Source organism: Sturnira hondurensis, unplaced genomic scaffold, assembly GCF_014824575.4.
Source record: "Sturnira hondurensis isolate 20B ecotype Veracruz unplaced genomic scaffold, ASM1482457v3 Scaffold0020119, whole genome shotgun sequence".
Classification (NCBI taxonomy): Eukaryota; Metazoa; Chordata; class Mammalia; order Chiroptera; family Phyllostomidae; genus Sturnira; species Sturnira hondurensis.
This window is the reverse complement of record NW_028092750.1, coordinates 6616559-6638252: the sequence shown is the minus strand read 5'-3', so window position 1 is coordinate 6638252 and position 21694 is coordinate 6616559. Positions and strand designations below refer to the sequence as shown.

The 21694-nt window shown below is 48.8% G+C and overlaps 2 protein-coding genes across 3 annotated transcripts in view; one reads left to right on the top strand and one right to left on the bottom strand.

Moving 5' to 3' along the window:
- Nucleotides 1-3932: 3932 nt before the first annotated feature.
- LOC118975021 (cytochrome P450 4F3-like) lies at nucleotides 3933-18794 on the bottom strand. The gene is made up of 13 exons (XM_037028642.1): nucleotides 18729-18794; nucleotides 18051-18249; nucleotides 15518-15662; nucleotides 13857-13910; nucleotides 13637-13764; nucleotides 10259-10380; nucleotides 9283-9553; nucleotides 8875-8941; nucleotides 8557-8686; nucleotides 5571-5704; nucleotides 5411-5475; nucleotides 5168-5250; nucleotides 3933-4972 (listed from the first exon to the last, which is right to left on the bottom strand). Exons 2-13 carry the CDS (start codon nucleotides 18246-18248, stop codon nucleotides 4795-4797), a joined length of 1575 nt encoding a protein of 524 aa, XP_036884537.1. The 5' UTR covers nucleotide 18249; nucleotides 18729-18794; the 3' UTR covers nucleotides 3933-4794.
- LOC118975022 (cytochrome P450 4F3) overlaps nucleotides 16766-21694 on the top strand; it is a 30155-nt gene continuing 25226 nt past the window's right edge. For both annotated transcript variants that reach the window (XM_037028643.1, XM_037028646.1), the window contains exons 1-2: nucleotides 16766-16774; nucleotides 18127-18129. The gene's annotated coding sequence lies outside the window, so the exon portion shown is untranslated. The remainder of the gene's footprint in view (nucleotides 16775-18126; nucleotides 18130-21694) is intronic.

Here is a 21694-nt window from a genome sequence, read left to right as displayed (position 1 = left end):
CTGGAAAGAAGTATTCCAAGTCATGAAATCCAAAGACCTACAGCCAAGATTGCTTTATCCAGCAAAACTTTCATTTAGAATGGAAGGACAGATAAAGTGCTTCTCAGATAAGGTCAAGTTCAAGGAGTTCATCATCACCAAGCCCTTATTATATGAAATGTTAAAGGGACTTATATAAGAAAAAGAAGATGAAAAATGTTAACAGTGAAAGGACAGCAAACACACAGTTATTAACAACCACACCTAAAACAAAAGCAAACCAAGAGGACAGCTAGATCAGGAGTGGAACCATAGAAATGAAGATCACATGGAGGGTTAGAAATAGGGGGGTGGGAGGGGGAGAAGGGGGGAGAAGGCACAGAAAATAGCATAGATGATAGGTAGAAAATAGATAGGGGGGAGGGCGAGAATAGTGGGGGAAATATAAAATCCAAAGAACTTGAGACACATGGTTATAAACTAAGGGGGGGAGAAGGGTGGGGGAGGGAGTGTGTGGGTGGAGGGGAATGAAGGGGGGGAATAGAACAACTATAATGGTATAATCAATAAAATATATTTTAAAAAAGAGCTTCTGCATGGCCAAGGAAAACAGTATCAAGATAAAAAGAGAAGCAACAGTTTGGGAAAACATATTTGCCAATGACACCTCAGACAAAGGTTTAATCTCCAAAATATACAAAGAACTCACACGACTCCACTCAAAGAAGACGAGCAACCCAATTAAAAAATGGGCAAAGGGCTTGAACAGACACTTCGCCAAGGAGGATGTACAGAGGATCCAGAGACACATGAAAAGATGCTCGATATCACTAGCTATCAGAGAGATGCAAATCAAAACCACAATGAAATAGCACTTAACACCAGTCAGAATGGCTACCATAAACAAAGAAACAAACAACAAGTGTTGGAGAGGTTGTGGGGAAAAGGGGACTCTAGTTCACTGTTGGTGGGATTGCAGACTGGTACAACCACTATGGAAAGCGGTATGGAATTTCCTAAGAAAGCTAAAAATGGACGTGTCTTTTGACCCAGCAATTCCACTATTAGGAGTATATCCTAAGAACCCTGAAGCACCAATCCAAAAGAACCTATGCACCCTGTTGTTCATAGCAGCACAATTTACGATAGCCAAGAGTTGGAAGCCACCTAGATGCCCATTGGTCAATGACTGGATCAAAAACTATGGTACATTTACACAGTGGAATTCTATGCTGCAGAAAGGAAGAAGGAGCTCCTACCCCTTGCAACATCATGGATGGAACTGAAAAGCATTATGCTGAGCGAAACAAGCCAGGTGGTGAAAGACAAATACCCTATGATATCACCTTTAACAGGATTCTAAACAACAAAACAAACAAGCAAGCAAAATGTAACCAAAGACACTGAAATACGGAACAGGCTGACAGGGTCCAGAGGGGAGAGGGGAGAGAATCACAGGGGAAAAGGGGAAGGAGTCACATGAACAAGTATAAAGGACACATGGACAATAACTAAGGTGGGGGGCAGAGATGGGAGGGAGGGGGGAACACTGGGGGGGCAGGGCTTGGAATACAAGAAAGAAAACTGTACTTGAACAAGAGTTAAATAAAAATTTTTAAAAAAGAATTATTTGGTCAAAATGTCCATAGTACCAAGAAAGTTCACAAACCACTTTTGACATGTTTGATCAGTCACAGCACCTTCTCCACACACTGCACAAATCTTTTTTTGCATCTCAATTGTGTTTTTACCTTTCTTGAAATAATAAAGCATAATATGCCTAAAATGTTGCATATTTTCTTCCATATTCAATATTAAGATGGCTGCACAAAAATTCACCAGTTTTTGTGTTTTTTTAAAATGCATGCTGATATGATATTTGTCACAACACAATATAACAAAATTGTTTCAAATGAAGTTAAAGGCAACTTAGCACTACTAGAACCATTTTCGGAAAAAACATAACAGACTTTTTGGTGAGCCCAATATAATTCTTTAAAAATATAAAACAACTCATAGTTTAAAACAGGCCAGATTTGGTTCATAGACCATGGCTGGCTGGCCGCAGGCAGGACACAGGAACAGAGGTCATTGTGGATGCTGACCGTGTACCCTGACTGTGTCAGACTGTGCCTCCTGGAGGAAACTTGTGCTGCTGTTTCCTCAGTCTTAAGTCTTCCTTTGACCCCACTTTCCCACCACATTTCTTTTCTCCATTGTGCAGCAAACCCCGTCGATGACAAATGTCTCCCCTCCCAGTGCACATGGGCTTTGAGTTCCCACTAGGGTCTTGATGGTGGGTGAATGAAGGAGGAGGGGGCCTGAGGGGCCTTGGGACTCACTGCACCTGCGTGTGTGCTCCTTAAGACACATCTGGGCCTAGGCCTGTCCCTTGTGGCTCTGGGGCCTTCTTCCTCTTCTGAGTGGTGTCTCTGAGGCTCCCATTGCTGGAAGGTTCAGAGACAACAGGCTGTCAGGGCTGGGCCTCCATTAGTGTAGTATGTATGAGTGAGTGACTGAGTGAAAGTATATGTGTGACTGTGTGTGTGTGTGCAATTGTGTGTGTGCATGTGTGAGTTTCTGTGTGTGTACATGTAATTGTATGCACATGTGACTATATGTATTTGTGTGCATTTGAGAGCCTGTAAGTCTGTGTGTGACTGTATGCACACATACACATGAGTGCAGCTGTCTGTGACTGCATGCAATTGTGCGCATGTAGGGGTACACAAGTGTGTGCAAGGGTGAGAGTGTGTGTGTCTTGAAGTCAGTGGACCACTGTGACTGTCTGCCCCAGGCTGTGCTCCTGCTCAACCAGGCAGCTGCTATCAGAGGTTCCCATGCCTGACCTCAGACCTCAGCCTCGCAGCAGGTAGGACATTCTGGAGAAATAACTTCCCTGCATGCATCCCTGTCTAACAACTGTGGGTGCTTGTTTTCTGCTTTCTCCCAGATGTCCCCAGAGGGACTGAGCCCCAGGTGCCCACAGTGGGAACGTCCTTTCTAATGCACATTTTTTTCTGCTGTCTCCCCTCCCTGGTGCCCTACAGGCATCTCTTCGGACCACGGCCCAAAGAGGCCTCTTGCAGTTGAATTCCTGTCTCAGGATCACCTCTAAGGAAGGCATTGCATTCACGTCTTTGCATTAGTTTGCTTCTGGGTACCCCAAATTAAGACACACAGGCAGCCTTGCTCTTCCAGTCCCCACAGGCCCTTTGTTATTTCTGCTTTACTGGAAAGGAACAGGGGGCTTAGAAAGGGCAAGCCAGTCACCCAAGGTCACATAACTGAAGAGTTACAAAGCTGGGCTTTGACCCTGGCCCTCTGACCCAAGGCCATTGCTTGTTTCCCTCCTGGATCCCCGTCCTTACTGAGGGGCAAGGGCACAGGAGAGACATTCACAGACGGTGATAAATCTAACGAAATATGTGCAGGGTCTCTATGATGAAAACTTCAAGACACAGATGAGAAAAATCCATAAAGACCAAAATTAATGGAGAGAACTGAGACCACCTTCTGTCTTCCTCTCCACTGCTGCAGACCCAGCCGACCTCCATGTCCCGGGACATCTAGGGGCCAGGGGCATCCAACCCACAGCCAGCAGCCTGCATGCGGCCCAGGAGGGCTGTGAATGCGGCCCAACACAAAATCCTAAATTTGCTTAAAACGTGGATTTTTTTTTTTGTTTTCGTTAGTGTTTGTGTGTTTAATGCGTGGCCCAAGACAACTCTTCTTCCAGTGTGGCCCAGAGATGCCAAAAGGTTGGATACCCCCGATGGGTGAGAGTGAAATAAAGGTCATGCATCTCGAGGGGGGAGAAGAAAAGTATTTTTTCCCCATTTCCTACCTTCAGGCCAGCTTCGCATCAAAGACCCTTGTAATTTCTCAGCTGTAACCATGGATATTTTAAATTTACTGAATCTTCTACTGATAGCTTTCTTTTTTAGCATTTATTCTTTTTTCTCTTAACATTTTGGGTTTTGTGTTTTATAGTTTCCTTTAACAGCAGGAAATTTAAAATTAACTTCTAAGATTTCTTTTTAATTTAAAATTTGGAATGTGATGCCAAAAAGGGAAAGGGAAGAAACGAATCCTCACTAAGGACTGAAGCTTACCAGATGATGACTGGGTCGCTGCACCTGCTTACTTATTCAGACTCCACAACAGGGCAATGAAGTGGCCCCTGTGGATCAGTAAAGGAACTGAGGCTCAGAGAGGGACACCATGTTCCCCGAGCTAAACAGCCAGCAAATAGCAGACTGGGGTTGTGATTTTGTCATAAGTCCAAGGTGTGGTAGACCCAGGGTCATCTGACCCTGACTGCTTCTAGGTACCCCCTCCACCTCAGCATCCAAGGTGATCCTCATCTTCAAAGAGACATTGTAACAGTGACCATAGGGACACTGGGAAGGATTCCGAGGTGAGAAAAGACTGGCTCTATTAAGAGATCAGAACTGAGGTCAGGGTGGCCAGAGTGTAGCATAGCTATGGGTTCTCCTGTGTGACTCACTCTCGACTGTGCCCCTCAAGTCCATCTTCAACTGTGGTCCCTCTCCTGCTCTGACACCTGCCATGGTTCCCCATTACCCGCACTATAAAGTCCCTGCTTGAGCCCTAGGAGAACCTGCAATCAGCGTGGGGCCCTGTGCTGGGCAGGAGAGGCAGGCAGGGTCTGGAGCTCAGAGACACCCGAGACCCCTCCACTCGGCCACGCCCACACCTCGGGGCGCCGCAGGGAGGCTGGGGCAGAGGTGACAGCACGGTTTATTCCTGGGACCCTGCACAGGGAGGTGTGTGGGGTGAGGGGGGGTGGCGTCACTGAGCGTCAGCGCCCAGCGGCTGCACCCGCAGCCAAAGTCCGCCCTCTGCCCGCAGGATCAGCTCGGGTTTCCTGCGCGGCTCCGCCTGGTCGGGCAGGACGCGGAAGCGCAGCAGGGTCAGCGCCAGCACCACCTTCATCTCGGCCATGGCGAACGTCTGCCCGATGCAGTTCCTGCGGTGTCGAGCGAGGGAGGGAGTGGGGGCTCCGACTTGACCCGGGACCTGGCCCTGCACGCCGTCCCCCCCTCGCCCGCCCGCAGGGGTGGCGAAGGGGGCTAACTGCGCCTGGCACCCCCGTGTGGACTGGGATATGTCCTGAGCCCAACCGCCCACACCCCATTCCCACTCAGACACCCGCGGGCCTCACCTGGGCCCCACAGAGAAGGGAATAAATGCCAGAGGTGACCTCTTCTGGGGTGTTTCTGGGTCGAAGCGGAAGGGGTCATATATCTGGGGGCAAAGAGAGGTGGGCCTGCTGATGGGGTTCCTCAGAACACACAGGCACCCCCCAATGGACATGTAGATACAAGGGAGAGGGCGTGTCTGGCTTCCCCGGTCTGGATCCGCCCCATCACCGGGTCCCAGGGCGCCAAGAAGGAAGGGACCGCACCTCCGGGTCCGGCCAGACTGATGGGTTGTGGTGAACTCCAAAGATGCTGACGACACAGATGTTTCCTGGGGGTTGGGGGGCGGGGGGTGCGGAGGGGCCAGTGAGGATGAGGTCCGGGTTCACAGGACTACCTCCCTCCTCCCCCTGTCATCCCCAGCACCTTTGGGGATGACACGGCCATCAGGGAGCATAATGTCCTGGGTACAGCAGCGGGAGACGAGTGTGACGGGGGGATGCAAGCGCAGACTCTCCTTGATGCACATGGTCAGGAAGGGCAGCCGGGCCAGGTCGTCCCTAAGGAACAGTCCAGCAGTTATCGGGGAGCAAACCGGAGACCCGCCCCCACCAGCTCCATGAGGGTCTCTCTCTGTAATGAAATAAACTCCAGACGGGTCAAATATCCCCAAATCCGTACATACCTTAAATAAATAGAGGCACCCTCTCCCCACCAACCTCCCCCCGTGTCCTCTTGCCCCAAAAGATCCTCTTCCCACCTCATTCTGACCTTCCCTCCTATAACAAAATAAATTCTAGATGAACCCAAAACTGAAGCATTTGAAAGTCAAAATCACAAAAGTTGCTAGAAGAAAATGTAGGTTGATGTTTCTAGAACCATTTCTGAGCAAAACACAGCAGTCACAGGGCAGTCTTAAAAGCTTTATACCATTGCATACTATTCTTTTAAATTGTATAATTACCAAAATATAAACATCTTCATCGTGGACTTAGAAGGTTATGTAAATAAATAAGATTCACTCCATACTCTAAGTTGGGATGACCTAATGTAACAGTGCTAATTCAGCCTAAATTAATCAATACTTAATACAATCTAATAAAAATCTACTTCATGTGTGTGTGCGTGCATGTGTTTGGAACTTGATTATGTTATTCAATTTGAAAAAAATTGAAGTCCATTAAGAGCTAGGTCAGTTTTAAAAAGATCAGCCCTGGCCGGTGTGGCTCAGTGGATTGAGCACTGGCCTGTGAACTGAAGGGTCACTGGTTCAGTTCCCAGTGAGGGTGCATGCCTGGGTTGCGGGTGGGGTTCCATGTTGGGGCCTGCAAAAGGCAGCCAACTGATGTTTCTGTCTCATATTGATGTTTCTCTCCTTTTCTTTCTGCCTCCCTTCTCCTCTCTCTGAAAATAAATAAAATCTTTTTAAAAAATAAAAATAAAAGATCAAAGAAAGGGAACTCAGTCTACCAAATATTAAGACCCATCACAAAAAAAGCAGTAATTAAAAAGAAAAAGAAAACAGCTGTGTGGTATTGTACAAGAACAGGAAAACAGATGCATGGAGCAGAACAGAGAGCTTGGAGACCACATGCGAATAGATGAAATGTGAGCATCTGGTAAAGGAGGCCCACCAACCCCGGGGCAAGGGTTGGACCATTTGGTGGAAGGTACTCATACAACGGATGAAGTGGGAACGAAAAGAACTAGACCCTCACCTCCTCCCCGCCCAAGGCGGTGAGTGTGTCCGCTAACCTCCCTGCACTCCTTGTGAATGCGTGTCCCATCACCACATTGTGCACAGTAAACCTACATGGTGTCATATGTCACTCAACAAAACTGGGAGGGAAAATATACAAACGCTTATAGTAGGGTCAACCATTTTGCATTGCACTGTTTGAGTTTTCACCAAGTGCGCAGTTTTTTGAGGTTGGGAGAGAAACGTCTCTCCATGTCACAGGACAGTAGTGCTGAGCTAAGCCTAGAGGTGGAGGACGCCACCTGCAGAGTGTTTGTCCAGTCTAACATCTCCCTTCCACCCTTCGGAACTCGGCCCAGAATCTGGTCCCTGGGTCCCCAGGCCCCAGGTCATACCCTCCAGTTTGTCCTCATAGTCACAGGGAGGTATTTCTAACGCCCATGTCTGACCTGTCTCTCCCCTTCCCAGATACCTCCCTTGGCTCCCCATTGGCCGGTGTTAGTCATGGCTTTTCCATGGAGAAAGAGTCTGCTGTGCAGCCTCAAGAAGAACAACTGGCTGGCAGCCTCCCCTAGGGGTCTGTGGGCGCTACTGCAGCATTCGCACCAAGGCCACGCTCACCTGGGCAGCGCCCCCCTCCATGACTGAGCACGTGGCCACTGCTGCCTGATTATTTCTGCCCAGTGTGGGTCCCTCATGGTGGCATCCCTACCCACTTTATTTTTTATCCAACATCAGCTTCCCAGAAGGAAGGAAGTGACACACTTGGAAACTCCTAACATGCTTTCCAAAGCACCCTCAGGGGGGCTTTCGTGACCAGTTCGGCCTCATGGGGGGGCCCCTATGGTTCTTCACACTGTAAATGTCACAAGGATCCAGACACCTTTACTCCCTCCCAAACATGCCAGGCTCACTCCCGCATGCTTCTGTCCTGGCCTTTGCACAAGCATCCCCCAGGTCAAGAGCACTGTTCACTCCATGTGGTGAATCGTATTTGCTGTTTTGCTGCCCAGTCTCACCTCCTTTCCTCTCAGCCCCAGCACCAGCCCCATCCCCACCCAGGTAGGACCCAGATGGGACTGGACGCTGAGCTGGGAAAGGTCAGGCAGCACAGATGTTTTTACTGAATGAATAATGGATGACTTTTTACCCCTGAAGACATCTTGGGAATCCCTGGAATAGACTATTAGGTGGGCATCAGAAAAAAAAAAGCAAAAATTAAGGGGAGTGGGGATCTGGGGAAAGATTGCAACGCCAGGCAGAAATACAAGGGAGGGGAGGAGAAGTTCATTTACTGAACACAGGTTGGGTGGCCTCTGTTTTATACACGTTGCCACATTCTCCCAGCAGCCCTGTGGGCATGAGATTCAGACACACACACACACACACACACACACACACACACACACACAATTTGCAGAGGAGAAGAGCGGCATTCAGAAAGGGAAACCGACTTTATTAAAGTCACATAGAAAGTTAGTGAGGCAATAAATGGGGACACTCAGATCTTTCTGGCTCCAAACCTGGCAAACTTTCCCCTGCCATCCAAGCTGGATACCAGACCCTGCCTCTGCGCTCTGCTTCCACTCCCACTAAACGGGATGGCAGAATGGCAGAATCAACGACAAAGACCCTCCCTCTTCCCCACTTCGGGAGCACAGCCTATGTGGGGGTGAGGGGGGATCAGGAAGAGCCCTGAGAACCCACACTCACCACTCAATCTCTTTAGGCTCCCTGTTCCCCAAGAGCTGCTGCACCTCCTGCCGGCAGCGCTCCTGGTACTCTGGGTGGCGTGCGAGGTTGTACAGGACCCAGGAGAGACCGCTGGCTGTGGTGTCATGGCCTGGGAGGCAGACAGACAGGCTTGGGTGTCTGGGCTGCTTCTGCACCAGAGGTGGGCAGCACCTTTATGTCAAGGCCTTCAGGGTGGGTGGGGAGGACTGGGCGGGATGAGGTGGCCCAGGGTCCACCTGCCAAGTCCCTGGGATGGTGAGACCCACCCCCTCTGTGGTCCCACACTGGGACCCTTACCCTCAAACATGAAGGTATCAGCCTCAGCTCTGATGTCCTCATCTGATAATCTCTTCCCATCTTCATCCTTAAGAAAAGGCAAGATGCCTTGGATCACACTGGCCCTGAGGATGTCTGTGTCTAACCTCCAACAATCCCTGAAGCTCTGTCATACAAACAGGATCCTTCCCTCATCAGCTCCAGAACTCACCCCACACACATCCTTCCTGGTCTCCTGCTTCCTCTTTACTCCTTCCAGATAGCCTTCTACACAGTCATGGCTACAGCTTATCTCAGACCCATTCCTCCCTTCCTCAAGAACCCTGAATGGCTCCATAGTGCCCTTTGCTTCAAGTCCTGGTTCTTCAATCTGACATTTGAAATCAATGTCCATTCTACCTCTTGAATTCAGATCCCAGAGAAGCCCACCTTGGCCAGTAGGAGCACATCAATGAAGTCCAAAGTCTTGGTCTTAGCCTTGGCTTTGAGGAAGTCATGAGAACCCTGACTGATGAGGGTGCGACGCCGCTCCTGGATGACGGCATCTGTGAAGTTGTGCACCAGGTTGCAAACCCTGTGGAAGCGCCGCCCATCAGCGGTGAGTTGGTACAGGAAATCCACGTGCAAGAATATATTGTGGGTCCGTTTAGTCACAAGGGCACTGAGCTCCAAGATGGCAGCGATATATTCACTGGGATTCCTGCAGGAAAGGCCAGAAAAAGCAGCTCCTTAACACACATGAAATCCTGGGAGGCCCTCCCAGCTAGAGCTCAAAACCACGTTCGATCCAGAAAAGGATGCTCTCCACACATGCTTCCATCTCTCTGAGCTTCCTCAAGTCTTAGGCCCCAGGACAAAGCTTAGGCATCATGCTCATCCCCTCTCTCCCCTTTGCAATATCTGGCCCTGCCCATTCTTCCTTGATCTCTCTCAAATATGTCCCATTTTCTCCACCAAACTCAGTCCTCCTCTTCACTCTCTCCTTGCACCCTGTGTGTACACAACAGTCAATCATCTCTAGACTCTAGAGCTCAGCTTAGAGCCAAAACCTTCCTCTGCTCAAACACCTGCCATGGCTCCCTGGAAACCTCGGGATACAGTTCATACCTCTTTGCCTGGCTTTTTAATGGACCAAATATCGAGCCCCTGCCAAGCCCTCCCACCTCATTTCCAAGATGTCTCATCACAGGTACACACACTCTGCTCATTCTAGTCTCCTGGCTCTTATCAAACATTTCTACCTACCTGAGGGATCACTCTTTCTCTTTCCCCATCCTTGTCCTTCAATGTCCAGCTCTGACCCACCTCCTTCTGGAACACCCTTGTGATTACCCTAGTCAGTCCTCCCTCCATCTACTCCCTTGGGTCTATGGTTCATGTTCCTAGGCTCTGGGCAGAGACTCACTCCTGGCAGTGGCTGTCAAAACTGAAGACACATTTCTGCAGACTGTCCAGGGTCATGAGGCTGATGTGCTCAAACATGTCCAGACAAGTGTTGCCTTCTGAGGCCAGGCGCTGCCACTTGGACTGGACAGAGAAGGGGACAGAGCAGGGCCTTCCCTGAGCCCTTCCCCCAGCCCAACCACCTAGATGGACTCCCCCAGACTCTGCCTCTTGGTCCTCTGCCCCAGGCACTCATCCCCAGGGAGGACCAGGCATTGGTGGGAGTGGAATCTGGTACTCTTAGGACATGAGGACTCCATGGCTGGGAGTCAGAAGACTTGGGTTCAAGGTCATTGCTCTCCTCTGGGCGCCATCTGTCAAGTTTTCAGTGAAGTTAAGAGGACATGTTTTGGTGTCAGACAAGCCAGGTTAAAATCCATGATCCACCACTCATAACTCACTCCTTAGCTATGTGAACTCAGGCAAGCTCCCCAAACTCTCTGACCTTCTGTTCCATCAACTCTAGAGTGGCAATAATAATCATCTCATCATTTCCAGCCAAGATGAAGATGTAGGTAACTTTGCCTCCTCCCACAACCAAAAGAAGGACAACAAAAAATTTTAAAACAAATAACCAGAACTGCCAAAAATCATACTGTACGGAAGTCCAACAACCAAGGAATTAAAGAAGAAACATCCATTCAGACTGGTAATAGGGGTGGAGGTGAGCGGCCAGGGCAGAGAGGACACGTGGCAAGGCATCAGCTGGCAGACCAGGTGGTCCCACATTTGCATGTGGATAACCAGGAAGAACAACTGGAGAGCAAGACACACCGTGCAACCCAGGATTCCAGTGTGGGGAAATAAAGCCTCAAAATGTCTGGCTGTAAAAACCTGTGGGGGTTGTACTGGTGGGAGAAACTCCCAGCCTCACAGGAGAGTTGTTGGAGAGAAGCACAGGTCCTAGAATGTACACAAGCTCACCCGTTTGGAATCGGCACCATGAGGGACCAATTTGCCTGTGGGTAGTGGGGGAAGTGACTGAAAGCAAGTGGCATTGTTCCCTCTCTGATCCCTCCCCCACATACAGTGTCACAACACATGGAGTGGGTTGCCCCACCCTGGCAAATACCTAAGGCTCTGCCCCTTACTATGTAACAGGTGCACAGAGACTATATATATATATATATATATATATATATATATATATATATATACACACAAATATATATATAGCCCAAGTGAAAGAATAGATCAAGGCTCCAAAAATAGAACTAAGCAATGATGATATAGATAACCTATTAGATGCAGCGCTCAAAATACTGGTAATCAGGATGCTCACAGAAATGGTTGAATATGGTCACAAAATAGAAGAAAAAGTGAAAGCTATGCAGGGTGAAATAAAGGTAAAAAAAAAAAAAAACAGGGAGCCAAGAGTGAAGTGAAGGAAACCAGGACTCAAATCGACAATTTGGAAGAAAAGACATAAACATTCAACCAGGACAGAATGAAGAAACAAGAATACAAAAAAAGAAGAGAGGAGACTTAGAAACTCCTGGGACAACTTTAAACATTCCAACATTCGAATCATAGGGGTGCCAGAAGGAGAAAAGGAAGAGCAAGAAATTGAAAATGTATTTGAAAAAAATAATGAAGGAGGGCTTCCCCAATCTGGCAAAGAAAATAGATTTCCAGGAAATCCAGGTAGCTCAGTGTCCCAAAGAATTTTGACCCAAGGAAGTACATACCAAGGCACATCATAATTACATTACTCAAGATTAAAAAGGAGACAATCTTAAAAGCAGCAAGAAAAAGGAGACAGTTACCTACAAAGGAATTCCCATAAAACTATCAGCTGATTTCTCAAGAGAAACCTTGCAGCCAACAAGGGGCCAGAAAGAAGTGTTCAAACTTATGAAAGGCAAGGACCTACATCCAAGATTAGTCTATCCAGCAAAGCTGTCATTTAGAATGGAAGGGCAGATAAAGTGCTTCCCAGACAAAGTAAAGTTAAAGGAGCTCATCATCACCCAGCCCTTATTATAGGAAATATTAAAGGGACTTATCTAAGAAAAAGAAGAAGATAAAAATATGAACAGTAAAATGACAAGATCACAACTATTAACATCTGAACTTAAAAAACACTAAGCAAACAACTAGAACAGGACTAAAATCACAGAAATGGAGATCACATGGAGGGTTATTGGCAGGGAAGAGGAGAGGGGAGAACAGAGGAAAAGACACAGGGAATAAGAAGCATAATTTATAGGTACAAAATAGACAGAGGGAGGTTAAGAATAGTGTAGGAAATGGAGAAGCCAAAGAACTCATATGTACAACTCATGGACATGCTAGTGGGAGGTGGGGTGCTGGGGGGAAAAAATGGGACAATTATAGTGGGGGGAAAATGGGACAACTATAATAGTATGATCAATAAAATATATTTTTAAATAATAATAAGTAATCATCTCTGCAAATTATACAACATATGCCGTAGAACCAGCACATCATTTTTTAATGTACAGTAAATGTTAAGTAAGTAACTGTTAGCTATCGTCATCATCTTCAGCATCATCATAGTGGTAGGTGACTGCAAAAATGTTTCCCTTTTTTTGTCCCTCCCTATATCCTCATATCCCCATCCTTATCAATGAGACACTGCAGTTCTTCCATTAGGAGGTGGAACCTCTTTATCCACCTATTGAATTTGAGCTGGATATCAACATGCTTCAGCCAATAGAAGATGGTGTGCTAATTCTGAAACTGGGCTTCAAGAGGTACTACATGTTTCTACTTGTTCTCTTGGAATGTAGTCCCCACTATGCAAAGAGCCCAGGCTAGCCTACTAGAAAATGAAAGGCAAATGCAGAAGTCCAGTTGTAAGACGAAAGCCATCCTAAACCAGCCAACAGTTGGTCAAGCCTCAAACATGAGACAGATCCGAGCCTAGATCAGCAGAGCTATCTACCAAACCCTGTCAAGATCCCAGACATTGTGTGATTCCAGCCAAGAACTACTCAACTGATCCATCATCTCATGAGCAACAACAAATACTAATTTTTTTCAAGCCCCTGAGTTTTCAAGGGGTATGTTATATGGAAAAGGCTACTATTCAATGTTCATTCTTATCATCTTGAATTTAGAGGGCTTCAGGGAGCAGACTAGAAACTAAATCCTTCTGACCACTAGTGCCAGGAACAGGATTCATTACTTCATCTTAACCACCATTTAAAAGGGATTATTATCTCAGTTTTACAAATGAGGAAGCTGAGGCTTAGAGGGGAAACGCATTGGCCCCAAAACCATCCAACAGAGTCAGGACTCCAGACCTTGTGTCTGAGGCCAACCCCCAGCTGCTTTCCCAAGGATCCAGGTGGGACCCTGAGTTCAAGAGACTCACATGCATGATGTCTGCACTCTTGTTGAAAATCTTCACATAGGGCTTCAGGATTTCAAAGTGGAAGGCGGGTGTCAGCAGACGGCGGTGGCGGCTCCACTTGTCACCAGCACTCAGCAGAAGCCCATCCCCTAGTAGAGGCAGCCACAGGAAGTGGGCAAGGGCAGTGCTTTCCCCTAGTCCCCCAAGGATGTCCCAATCCCCTTCACCCCTGGTTACTCACCTAGCCAAGGCTTCATGAAGTTGTATAAAAGTCCATTCTTAGGTGCGACAGTGGCTGACATGAAAGAGGACCATCAGGGACCATACAGAGGGGGAGGAGAGGGACTTTTGGAGAGGGGAGGAGGCACCCAGCCAGGAGTAGCATTCCCCCTCCAAGTCCAGCATAGCAGAAATGGGACAAAGTCAGAGGAAACAATGAGGAGGGTGGAGGCAAGGGGGGACCAGAGCCCAAAGGCACATCCCTACATGCTTAGACATACCCCAACATGGCATGATATGCCCAGCATACCTTGACATGGTTCCTACAGGATTCAACATGTTCTACACACCAGAGCAGAGGCAAGCACTCTACCAGATGCCTTAATAGGGATCTCAGACACCAATCTGCCCAAGAACTCTCTGACATCTCTTGGGATATCCAACACGACTCAACATGTCTTAACATGCCCTGGCATGGCACCAACATGTGTGTCATGCCCTGACATAACACTACAATCTCTGACATGGACCAAAAACCCATCTTGCATGACCTCAGTGTGTCCCACAAACAGGACTTAAATGCGATTCATTACTGTTCCAGACATGGCTCAGGGATGACCCAGGCTTTCTCCTGTTCGCCTCCACAGGGTTCTCACTCAGCAGTATGTGCTTAGCTCAGGGGCGCTTCTGTCCTTAAAAAGACCAGGGGATGCTGCCCCTCTCACCATGGAGAGCTGCCACTGTTCCTTCTAGAACACACCCCAAGGCCAACCAGACACTGTTAACCAACCTGGGGTCTGGTGGATGTCCCCCCATAATAGGCCGGCCATCTGTCTTCCTGTCCCAAATCACCTTCTAGCTTAGGGTTCCTCCCATCAAGGGCAGCTAGGGAGGGCAGCTGAGAACAGACAGAACTAAGAGGGAAGCTTCCACGTGCTCTGTGGCCTTCAGAAGTCACTATGCCTCTCTGAGTCTCAGTTTTCTCACCCAGGAAGTACCCACCTAGTAAGGATGCTGGTAGATGGGCCTCTGGGATCAGCCTGTCCAGTGTCCATCCCTTTCTCCTTGAACCAGCACTCCATCCCTCCTCCACTCTCAATCCAAGTGGTCAGGAGGGTAGCCATGCCAACCCAGCATTCACTCCAGAGCTAGGTATATGGCCCTGAGCCTGGGCAATCAGGTCACAGTGATTAGATGAGGAACTAGTCCCTGTAACCCAGGCCAGGCCAATTTAAGAAATCCTGTCATTTTTGGGGGGGGGGATCTGTAAGGAATGAGCTCCCTTTTCCAGGGCAGGTGAACTCTGGGATGCCTTTTCACCAGCACAAGAGTGAGGCTGGTGCAGAGGAACACAGAACTCTGAGATGAAGACCCACGTCCAATGGCATTCTTTAAGACCTCGATCCAGCCATGCCTCAGGACAGTCTTCCCTGAGCTTTTCAGGCAATAGATCTCTGTTCTTTATTTAGACCAACAATGTTGAGGTTCCGTCACTCAAACTGAAAGAGACTTTGACAAACAGTGAGAGCCAAGGACCTTCCCAGACTCCCTCAGCCAGTGAGAGTCCAAGCTATGGTCTCTGTCAATGTTGCCCCATCCTCCTGCTCAACCTGATCTCTCTAGGGGTGAGAAGGGCTGGGAGCAGAAACAAGGGAAGGGATTGGGGGCTCCTGAGAGAGATACCTGGGGCCTGGAGCAGGGGGGCAATGAACTTAGGGTGGATGAGCCGCAGGACGGGGTAGAAGGGCCCAATCCACCAGAGGTGGACGTCACGGAAGTAGTGGCCCAGTTTCTCTATCAGCTGCAAGCCCTCCTCATTGGTCTTCACCTGGGAATGAATGGGGATGAGGCAAGGCCTGGAAACGGGCTACAGCTTCCCACTGTACCCCTTACCCACCACACCCCACTCACCCCCTTAACTCCTTCTGCCTGGATTATTGGTCTACACTTGTCTCCATCTGACTACGCCAGCTTCTGTCTGTTGGCCTCTGTCTTTTCTTGTATCTATCTACCTATGTCTTTCCCTGTCCCCTCTCTCTTTTTGTCTCTCTGTTTCTTTAGGAGATAGATGCTAGATAGAATAGATAGATAGATAGATAGATAGATAGATAGATAGATAAATGGATAGATGGAAAGAAGTAGATTACTCAAAGGTCTGAAGGTGAGAAAGCCAGCACCTGGCTGTGAGCAGCAGGAAGGAGGTCAGTGCGGCTGGAGTGAAATGGGTAAGCAACAGAGAAAGGCAGAGAGGGGAGCAGATCGAGCAAGGAACCATGAGTGAGTAGAAGCAGGAGATTGACTGTGAGGGTGATGGGGAGCCATGAAGTGTATGGAGATGAGGAGACACTGATGGAGAGATGAACAGAGAAATAAGGGCAAATAGAGAGAAACAGGGAGAGTGAGGGAGGGAAAGAGAAGAACACAGAGAGACAGGTAAACAGTACATACACAGTGCATATGCATCTATCTCCTGCTTCTATGTATGTATCGACCTATTATCTATTCACCTATCATCTCTCTCTATCAATATATCATTCATATATATATATATCATTTATCTATATCTATCAATCTATTGATCAGTCTATTCATCAATCATCTATCATCTATCTATTCACAATCTATCCATTCATTCATCTACCATTTACCCATCCATTGTCTAGTCATCTGTTCATTTATCCAACCACCCACCATCTGTTTTTCTATTATCTGTCTATGTATCATCTATCTACCCATCATCTCTCACAGTACATCCTATCTATCTATCTCTCCTGAAGCTGTGGACATACCCATTAATCGTACCATTTACAAATGAGAAACTGAAGCCACATCCCCCAACAGGGGAAGGAAGATGGCTCCCCTCCTCATGAGGTGTCCTCTCCAGTCCCTCAGGATGCCTCATCAGAGCCTGACCAATACCTGACCAGGTGCTCTAGGCAGGTGCTCTAGTTGTTTTCACTTTGTGACCTGCTCCCAGCTCTCCCAGGACCCTAAAGCACTTTACAAGATCGCTGCAGAGAAGAAGAGTGACTCAGCTGAGGTCACACAGCCAGCGGGACTGCAGAAGGGAAGAGCACCCATGGCCATGTTCCATGCCCAAACCCAGAAGAGGGGGTTAGCTGTCACCCTTCTGTCTTGTTTCATGACCTTCTCTAGCATCATCATGGAGAACCAATCAGACAACGTGGTGATAGAGCTCAAACAAGCAAAGCTTTTCCAAAGGACCGTGAAGGAAAGCTGAAATGGCAAGAGACTTCAGCCCGCGTGCAAAGGGTGGAATCCAAGCTAAATGCATCCAAGGAAGTGGAGTCAGAAGGAAGCAGTTGATCTGGGATGGAGAAGGGAGTGGAAACACTGGCGGGAACTTAAATGGGAGAGGAAGAAGGAGAAAGAAGCTGGGAGGAAGAGGGACTTCTGCTCGGAGGATGCGACGCTCAGATTGGTGGCTTTGGAGATAGAGCCTTCACGGGTGACAACAAAGTCCAAAGTGTGATGTGGCAAGAGGGGCAGCATGGACAACATGTCTCTGGGGAGAAGGACAGGAGTTAGGGGTGGGCAAGAGCGTCCTCCAGGAAGCCTGGCCTTTAGGGCAGAGGCCAGAGCTATTCCCTCTGAAAGGAGGAATGGTTGACTTTGATCCAAGATGGGCAATGGGGCCCACAGATAAACCGGGGGGAGGGGGAGTAGTGGGCAGGGTTGGAAGGCCAGAAAAGAGAAGTGCCTGCGGAAGGGGAGGAGGAGAGACTCAGCCCAGCTCTGCCCCCATGTGAGAAGGGATGGTGGGGGTCACAGTTAATTCCTCTGGCAAAGCAGAGGCCCCGAGAGGAGCAGACACTGGCCTGAGGCTGACAGAGATGGGCCAGGCAGGGAGAGGACACGGGGAGGCCTCCCGTCTGGCAGTGGGGACTGTGGGGACACCAGTAGACCTGGCTCTGTGCAGCCTGCCGTGGGAAACCCTCAGAGGTGCATTGATGGGGAGAAACAGGCAGGAAGAGGAGTTGGAGCAGGCTTGGGGTGAGGAAAGGTAAAAGCAAGAAAGGTTTCAGGGCATGGAGTGCATAAAGGAGAGGAACGGACCTGGTGGGGAGTGAGGAAAGAGAGCCCCCTCACTTCTCTGCTGCCCCAGACCTCAGCCCAGCCACTGAACCCCATTCCCAACCCCTCGAGGAACCCACTCACCCTTATTCCTAGGACTCATTTTTCTGCCCACACTCACCAGGCCCAGGTGACCCATCAACCAGCTCCTCTTTGGGGGCTCTGGGAAACATCGGAGGCGGCGGCAGGTGTCATAGAAGGTGTAGGCCCAGGCCAGGACTCGGGCCAGGAGCCAGGAGGCCCCCAGCAGCAGCAGGAGTAGCCATGGGGAAGCTGCCAGTGGCCCCAGTCCCAGCCAGGACAGGCTCAGCTGTAGCATCCTACAGGGCAGACAGAGGGGGCGTTCCTGAGGCCAGGAGCAGGAGTGGGGCAGGGGGTGGGGGATGGTAGTAGGTGAGCTTAGAGGCAGAGACCAGCTCACAGACAGAGGGAGAGGGCAGAGGGTGTGAGGGACAGGGACACAGAGGGGCAGGTGAGTGCTGGGGACAGGGCAGGGAGGACTGGGAGGTGGGTGAATCCAGGGGATCAGGAGAGAGGGGAGAGGGGAGACCCAGGGAAATGCAGAAGAAGAGGGAGAGGAAGAGACAGAGAAAGACAGAGAGGGAGAAGGAGAGAGAGGGAAGGAAAAGGGAGAAAGACTACTGAAGAACCGCCAAAAGGAATCAGCCAGTGGAAGGTTGCCAAGGGCTCCTGTTACAAGGAAACCACACTCCCCCTAGGCCAGCTTGCTCCCTAGAGACACCACTGCCTTAGCTAGCACCCTTCCCCACCCAGTCAGCCTGGCAGCCTCAGCCTGTACCTTGTACCTAGAGCACCTAGTCCCAGGCAACCTCTCCTTCCGCCCTGCTAGGGTCTTGGTCCCTGAACACCAGGGACAGAGTCAGCCAATCCCTGCACACCAGGCTGCTTCCTCCCAGATGGCAGTCACCCAAAACTTGGAACCAGAGCCTGCTGGGTCCCAAGAGGTACCAGCTCAGTGTCACAGGGTGTGGGTGCTGGATCCTCAGGACTCAGTGACTCCCTTGTGGAGTGGAGGAGCAGGATGGGGGTGGGCAAAAGTGACTCCAGGGCCCCCAAATTTACTTCTTCCCCTACTGCCGCAGTCCAGCCACAGCAGGGTCCAGGGGTCCCTCGAAGTGAGGATAGGCATCGGCGCTGGGTAACAGGCAACTACACAGCTCAAAGGCAGGTGAAGCACTGTTCTGTTTATTGCAAGTACAAGCAGGTTTTTATATTTTTATTTCTATTAGTGATTAACATTTATAGGTGCATAGCATGATCAGTTAAGCAGAAAAAATTAATACAAAGGTAATCAGGAAAAGTACAAAAGGACAAAAGTTCCCATAATTTCAATTATGTTAAACAAAATTATTTTGACCAGGAGAACTATTAATCAGACAACTTGAAATAGCTCTACGGGGTGTGGGTTAAGATGGCGAGTGAGTAGCACGGAGGGAACCCAGCTCCCGCGCATCTGGTGGAAAATCCGGGCAGATCTACCGAAGAACAGCATAATCAACCAATAGTTGCCCAACATTTATGAAAATAGGAGACCACAGAGTGTGACAGAGGAACCAGACACCTGCGGGTCGGCGAGGACTCCAGAAGGCGAGTGAGGACAAAAGCGGCTGCGCGCCCACGGCCTCCTAGGCTGTGGGCTGCTCCTGGCTGCGCCCAAGGCAGGCGACCTTCGGCAGAGCGTGAGTATGGCCCAGAAGCGGCGGCCAATCTGGGCACCATCAGTGGGAAACAGAAGCCCCGTCTGAATCCAGGGCCGGGGCGCCTGTGGCAGAGGGAACTCCAGAGGCCCAGCACCCAGTGGGCAGGCAACAGACTCCGGCAACAGACTCTGTGGGAGAGAACTGACTCCCCCACTCCCCGTCTAGGCAGGCAGGTTAATACTGGGCAGAGACCTGTGGGCTTAAGTTAATGTAAAGGGTGGCAACTGTGGACTCTGTGGTCACCAGCCCGCCAGCCCACCAGCCCGGGGGATTTAAGAAGGACACTGTCATTGCCGGTCTTTGGGGATTGGGCTGGGCTGAGAGGCAGGCTTTGTGGAGAAGTCTCTATTGGAAAGTGAACTGAGGGGCTCTAAGATCGCAGCTTGCCTCCAACCACCCAGCAGCCATCCAGGGGAGGGGCGGGGACACCTGGGTCCCACCACGGGACTGAGGAGGACCGTGCCAGATACCGAAGGAAACAGGCAGCCTCCCAGGGGTGTGGACGCCCACATCCCAATCAGGCACCCTGCTCACACGAGAGCCTGCATACCTGCCCTCAGAGACTCTGCAACCAGAAAAACCGGTTTGGACAGTTTGAAAACGGAGGAACTGTGCTTCTTCTTTCTCGTGTGTGTGTGTGTGTGTGTGTGTGTGTGTGTGTGTGTGTGTGTGTGTTTCCCTTCCCCCTTTTTTTCTCTCTCAACTTCTTTTGTAATTAATCTTATATCTTGTAAACTGTATTGTTGCTCTATCTTTCAATACTCTGTCCTTCATTTCTTTTTCTTTTTGTCCGGTTTTAGTCCTTCCATTCTTCCCAAATTTTCCGCTTATTCCCCCTTTCTCCTGACTTGTGTGTGTGTGTGTGTGTGTGTGTGTGTGTTGGATTGCATGTTTGTTTGCTGCTTAGTTTTCTTTTAGGTGTATTATTATTTTTTGCATTATTCTTACTCCTTTTTTATTTTAAGAATATCTTTCTATCCCTCCTCTTTCTGTACAGGTTTCTTAGTCCTGGCTGGTTATATTGTACTACCTGACAGGTTCCCACTGCTCTTTCCTCCACAGTGTATTGATAATTTTCTATACTTCACTTGCTCTCCTTTGCTATACTACCCAAGCTCCATAACCCCCATTTAGACAGATCACATAGAATCTATCACGTGAGTGTTGATCTAATATTATTGTAAATAAGAGCTGTTCTATACAACAGTAATACTTCATAACACACCTCTCGGACCTTAGACCACCTTACAGGTGCCTGAATTCTATTACTCTATTTTCTCATATGCTACACCCAGTTATTAACCTGTACTCTCACCTTACCTCAAATCTGACCACCCGCAACCACACTGCTTTCTACATACAACTCACAAGACCCGCTTCTCTACAAGACACTTAACTTATGTCCACCCTTTCCTAAAAGTGGCAAGCTGGGTCGAAGAGCACGGTTACCTCTATACATAGCCTAAAGATTGTCTATTTCTTCTCTGCCCACTGTGTCTGTAAATAACATAAATAATCTTCTGCTATCATAAACCATTTTGCCTCCCCCTCCAACTGATCACACATGCACAATAAAGACAGGAGTAGGTGGAAGCGGAGAACACCAAGATACCTGCAGGAGATTGCACCACTGAATTTCACAGGCATCCTACCACAGAAGTTCACACCATAAACCCACGGAACCAGAACAGATCAATTTAAGAAGCGGAGGACAACAAGAAGAGTATCACAAACAATGGGAAGACAAAGAAACAATCCCCAAATGAAAGAAAAGGAGGAAGCCTCAGAAAGAATGTTAGATGAAATAGAGGCAAGTCAACTATCAGATGTGGAATTCAAAGCACTGGTTATCAGGAAATTCAAAGAGCTTACAATGAGCTACCAGAAACTACAGGGGAGCTACAATGAACTCTCTGCAAACTATTCCAACATGAAAAAGGAAATAGAAACCATCAGTAAAGGCCAAGAGGAAATGAAGAATACAATTTCTGAACTGAAGAACACAGTAGAAGGTATGAAGAATAGAATTGATATGGCGGAAGAT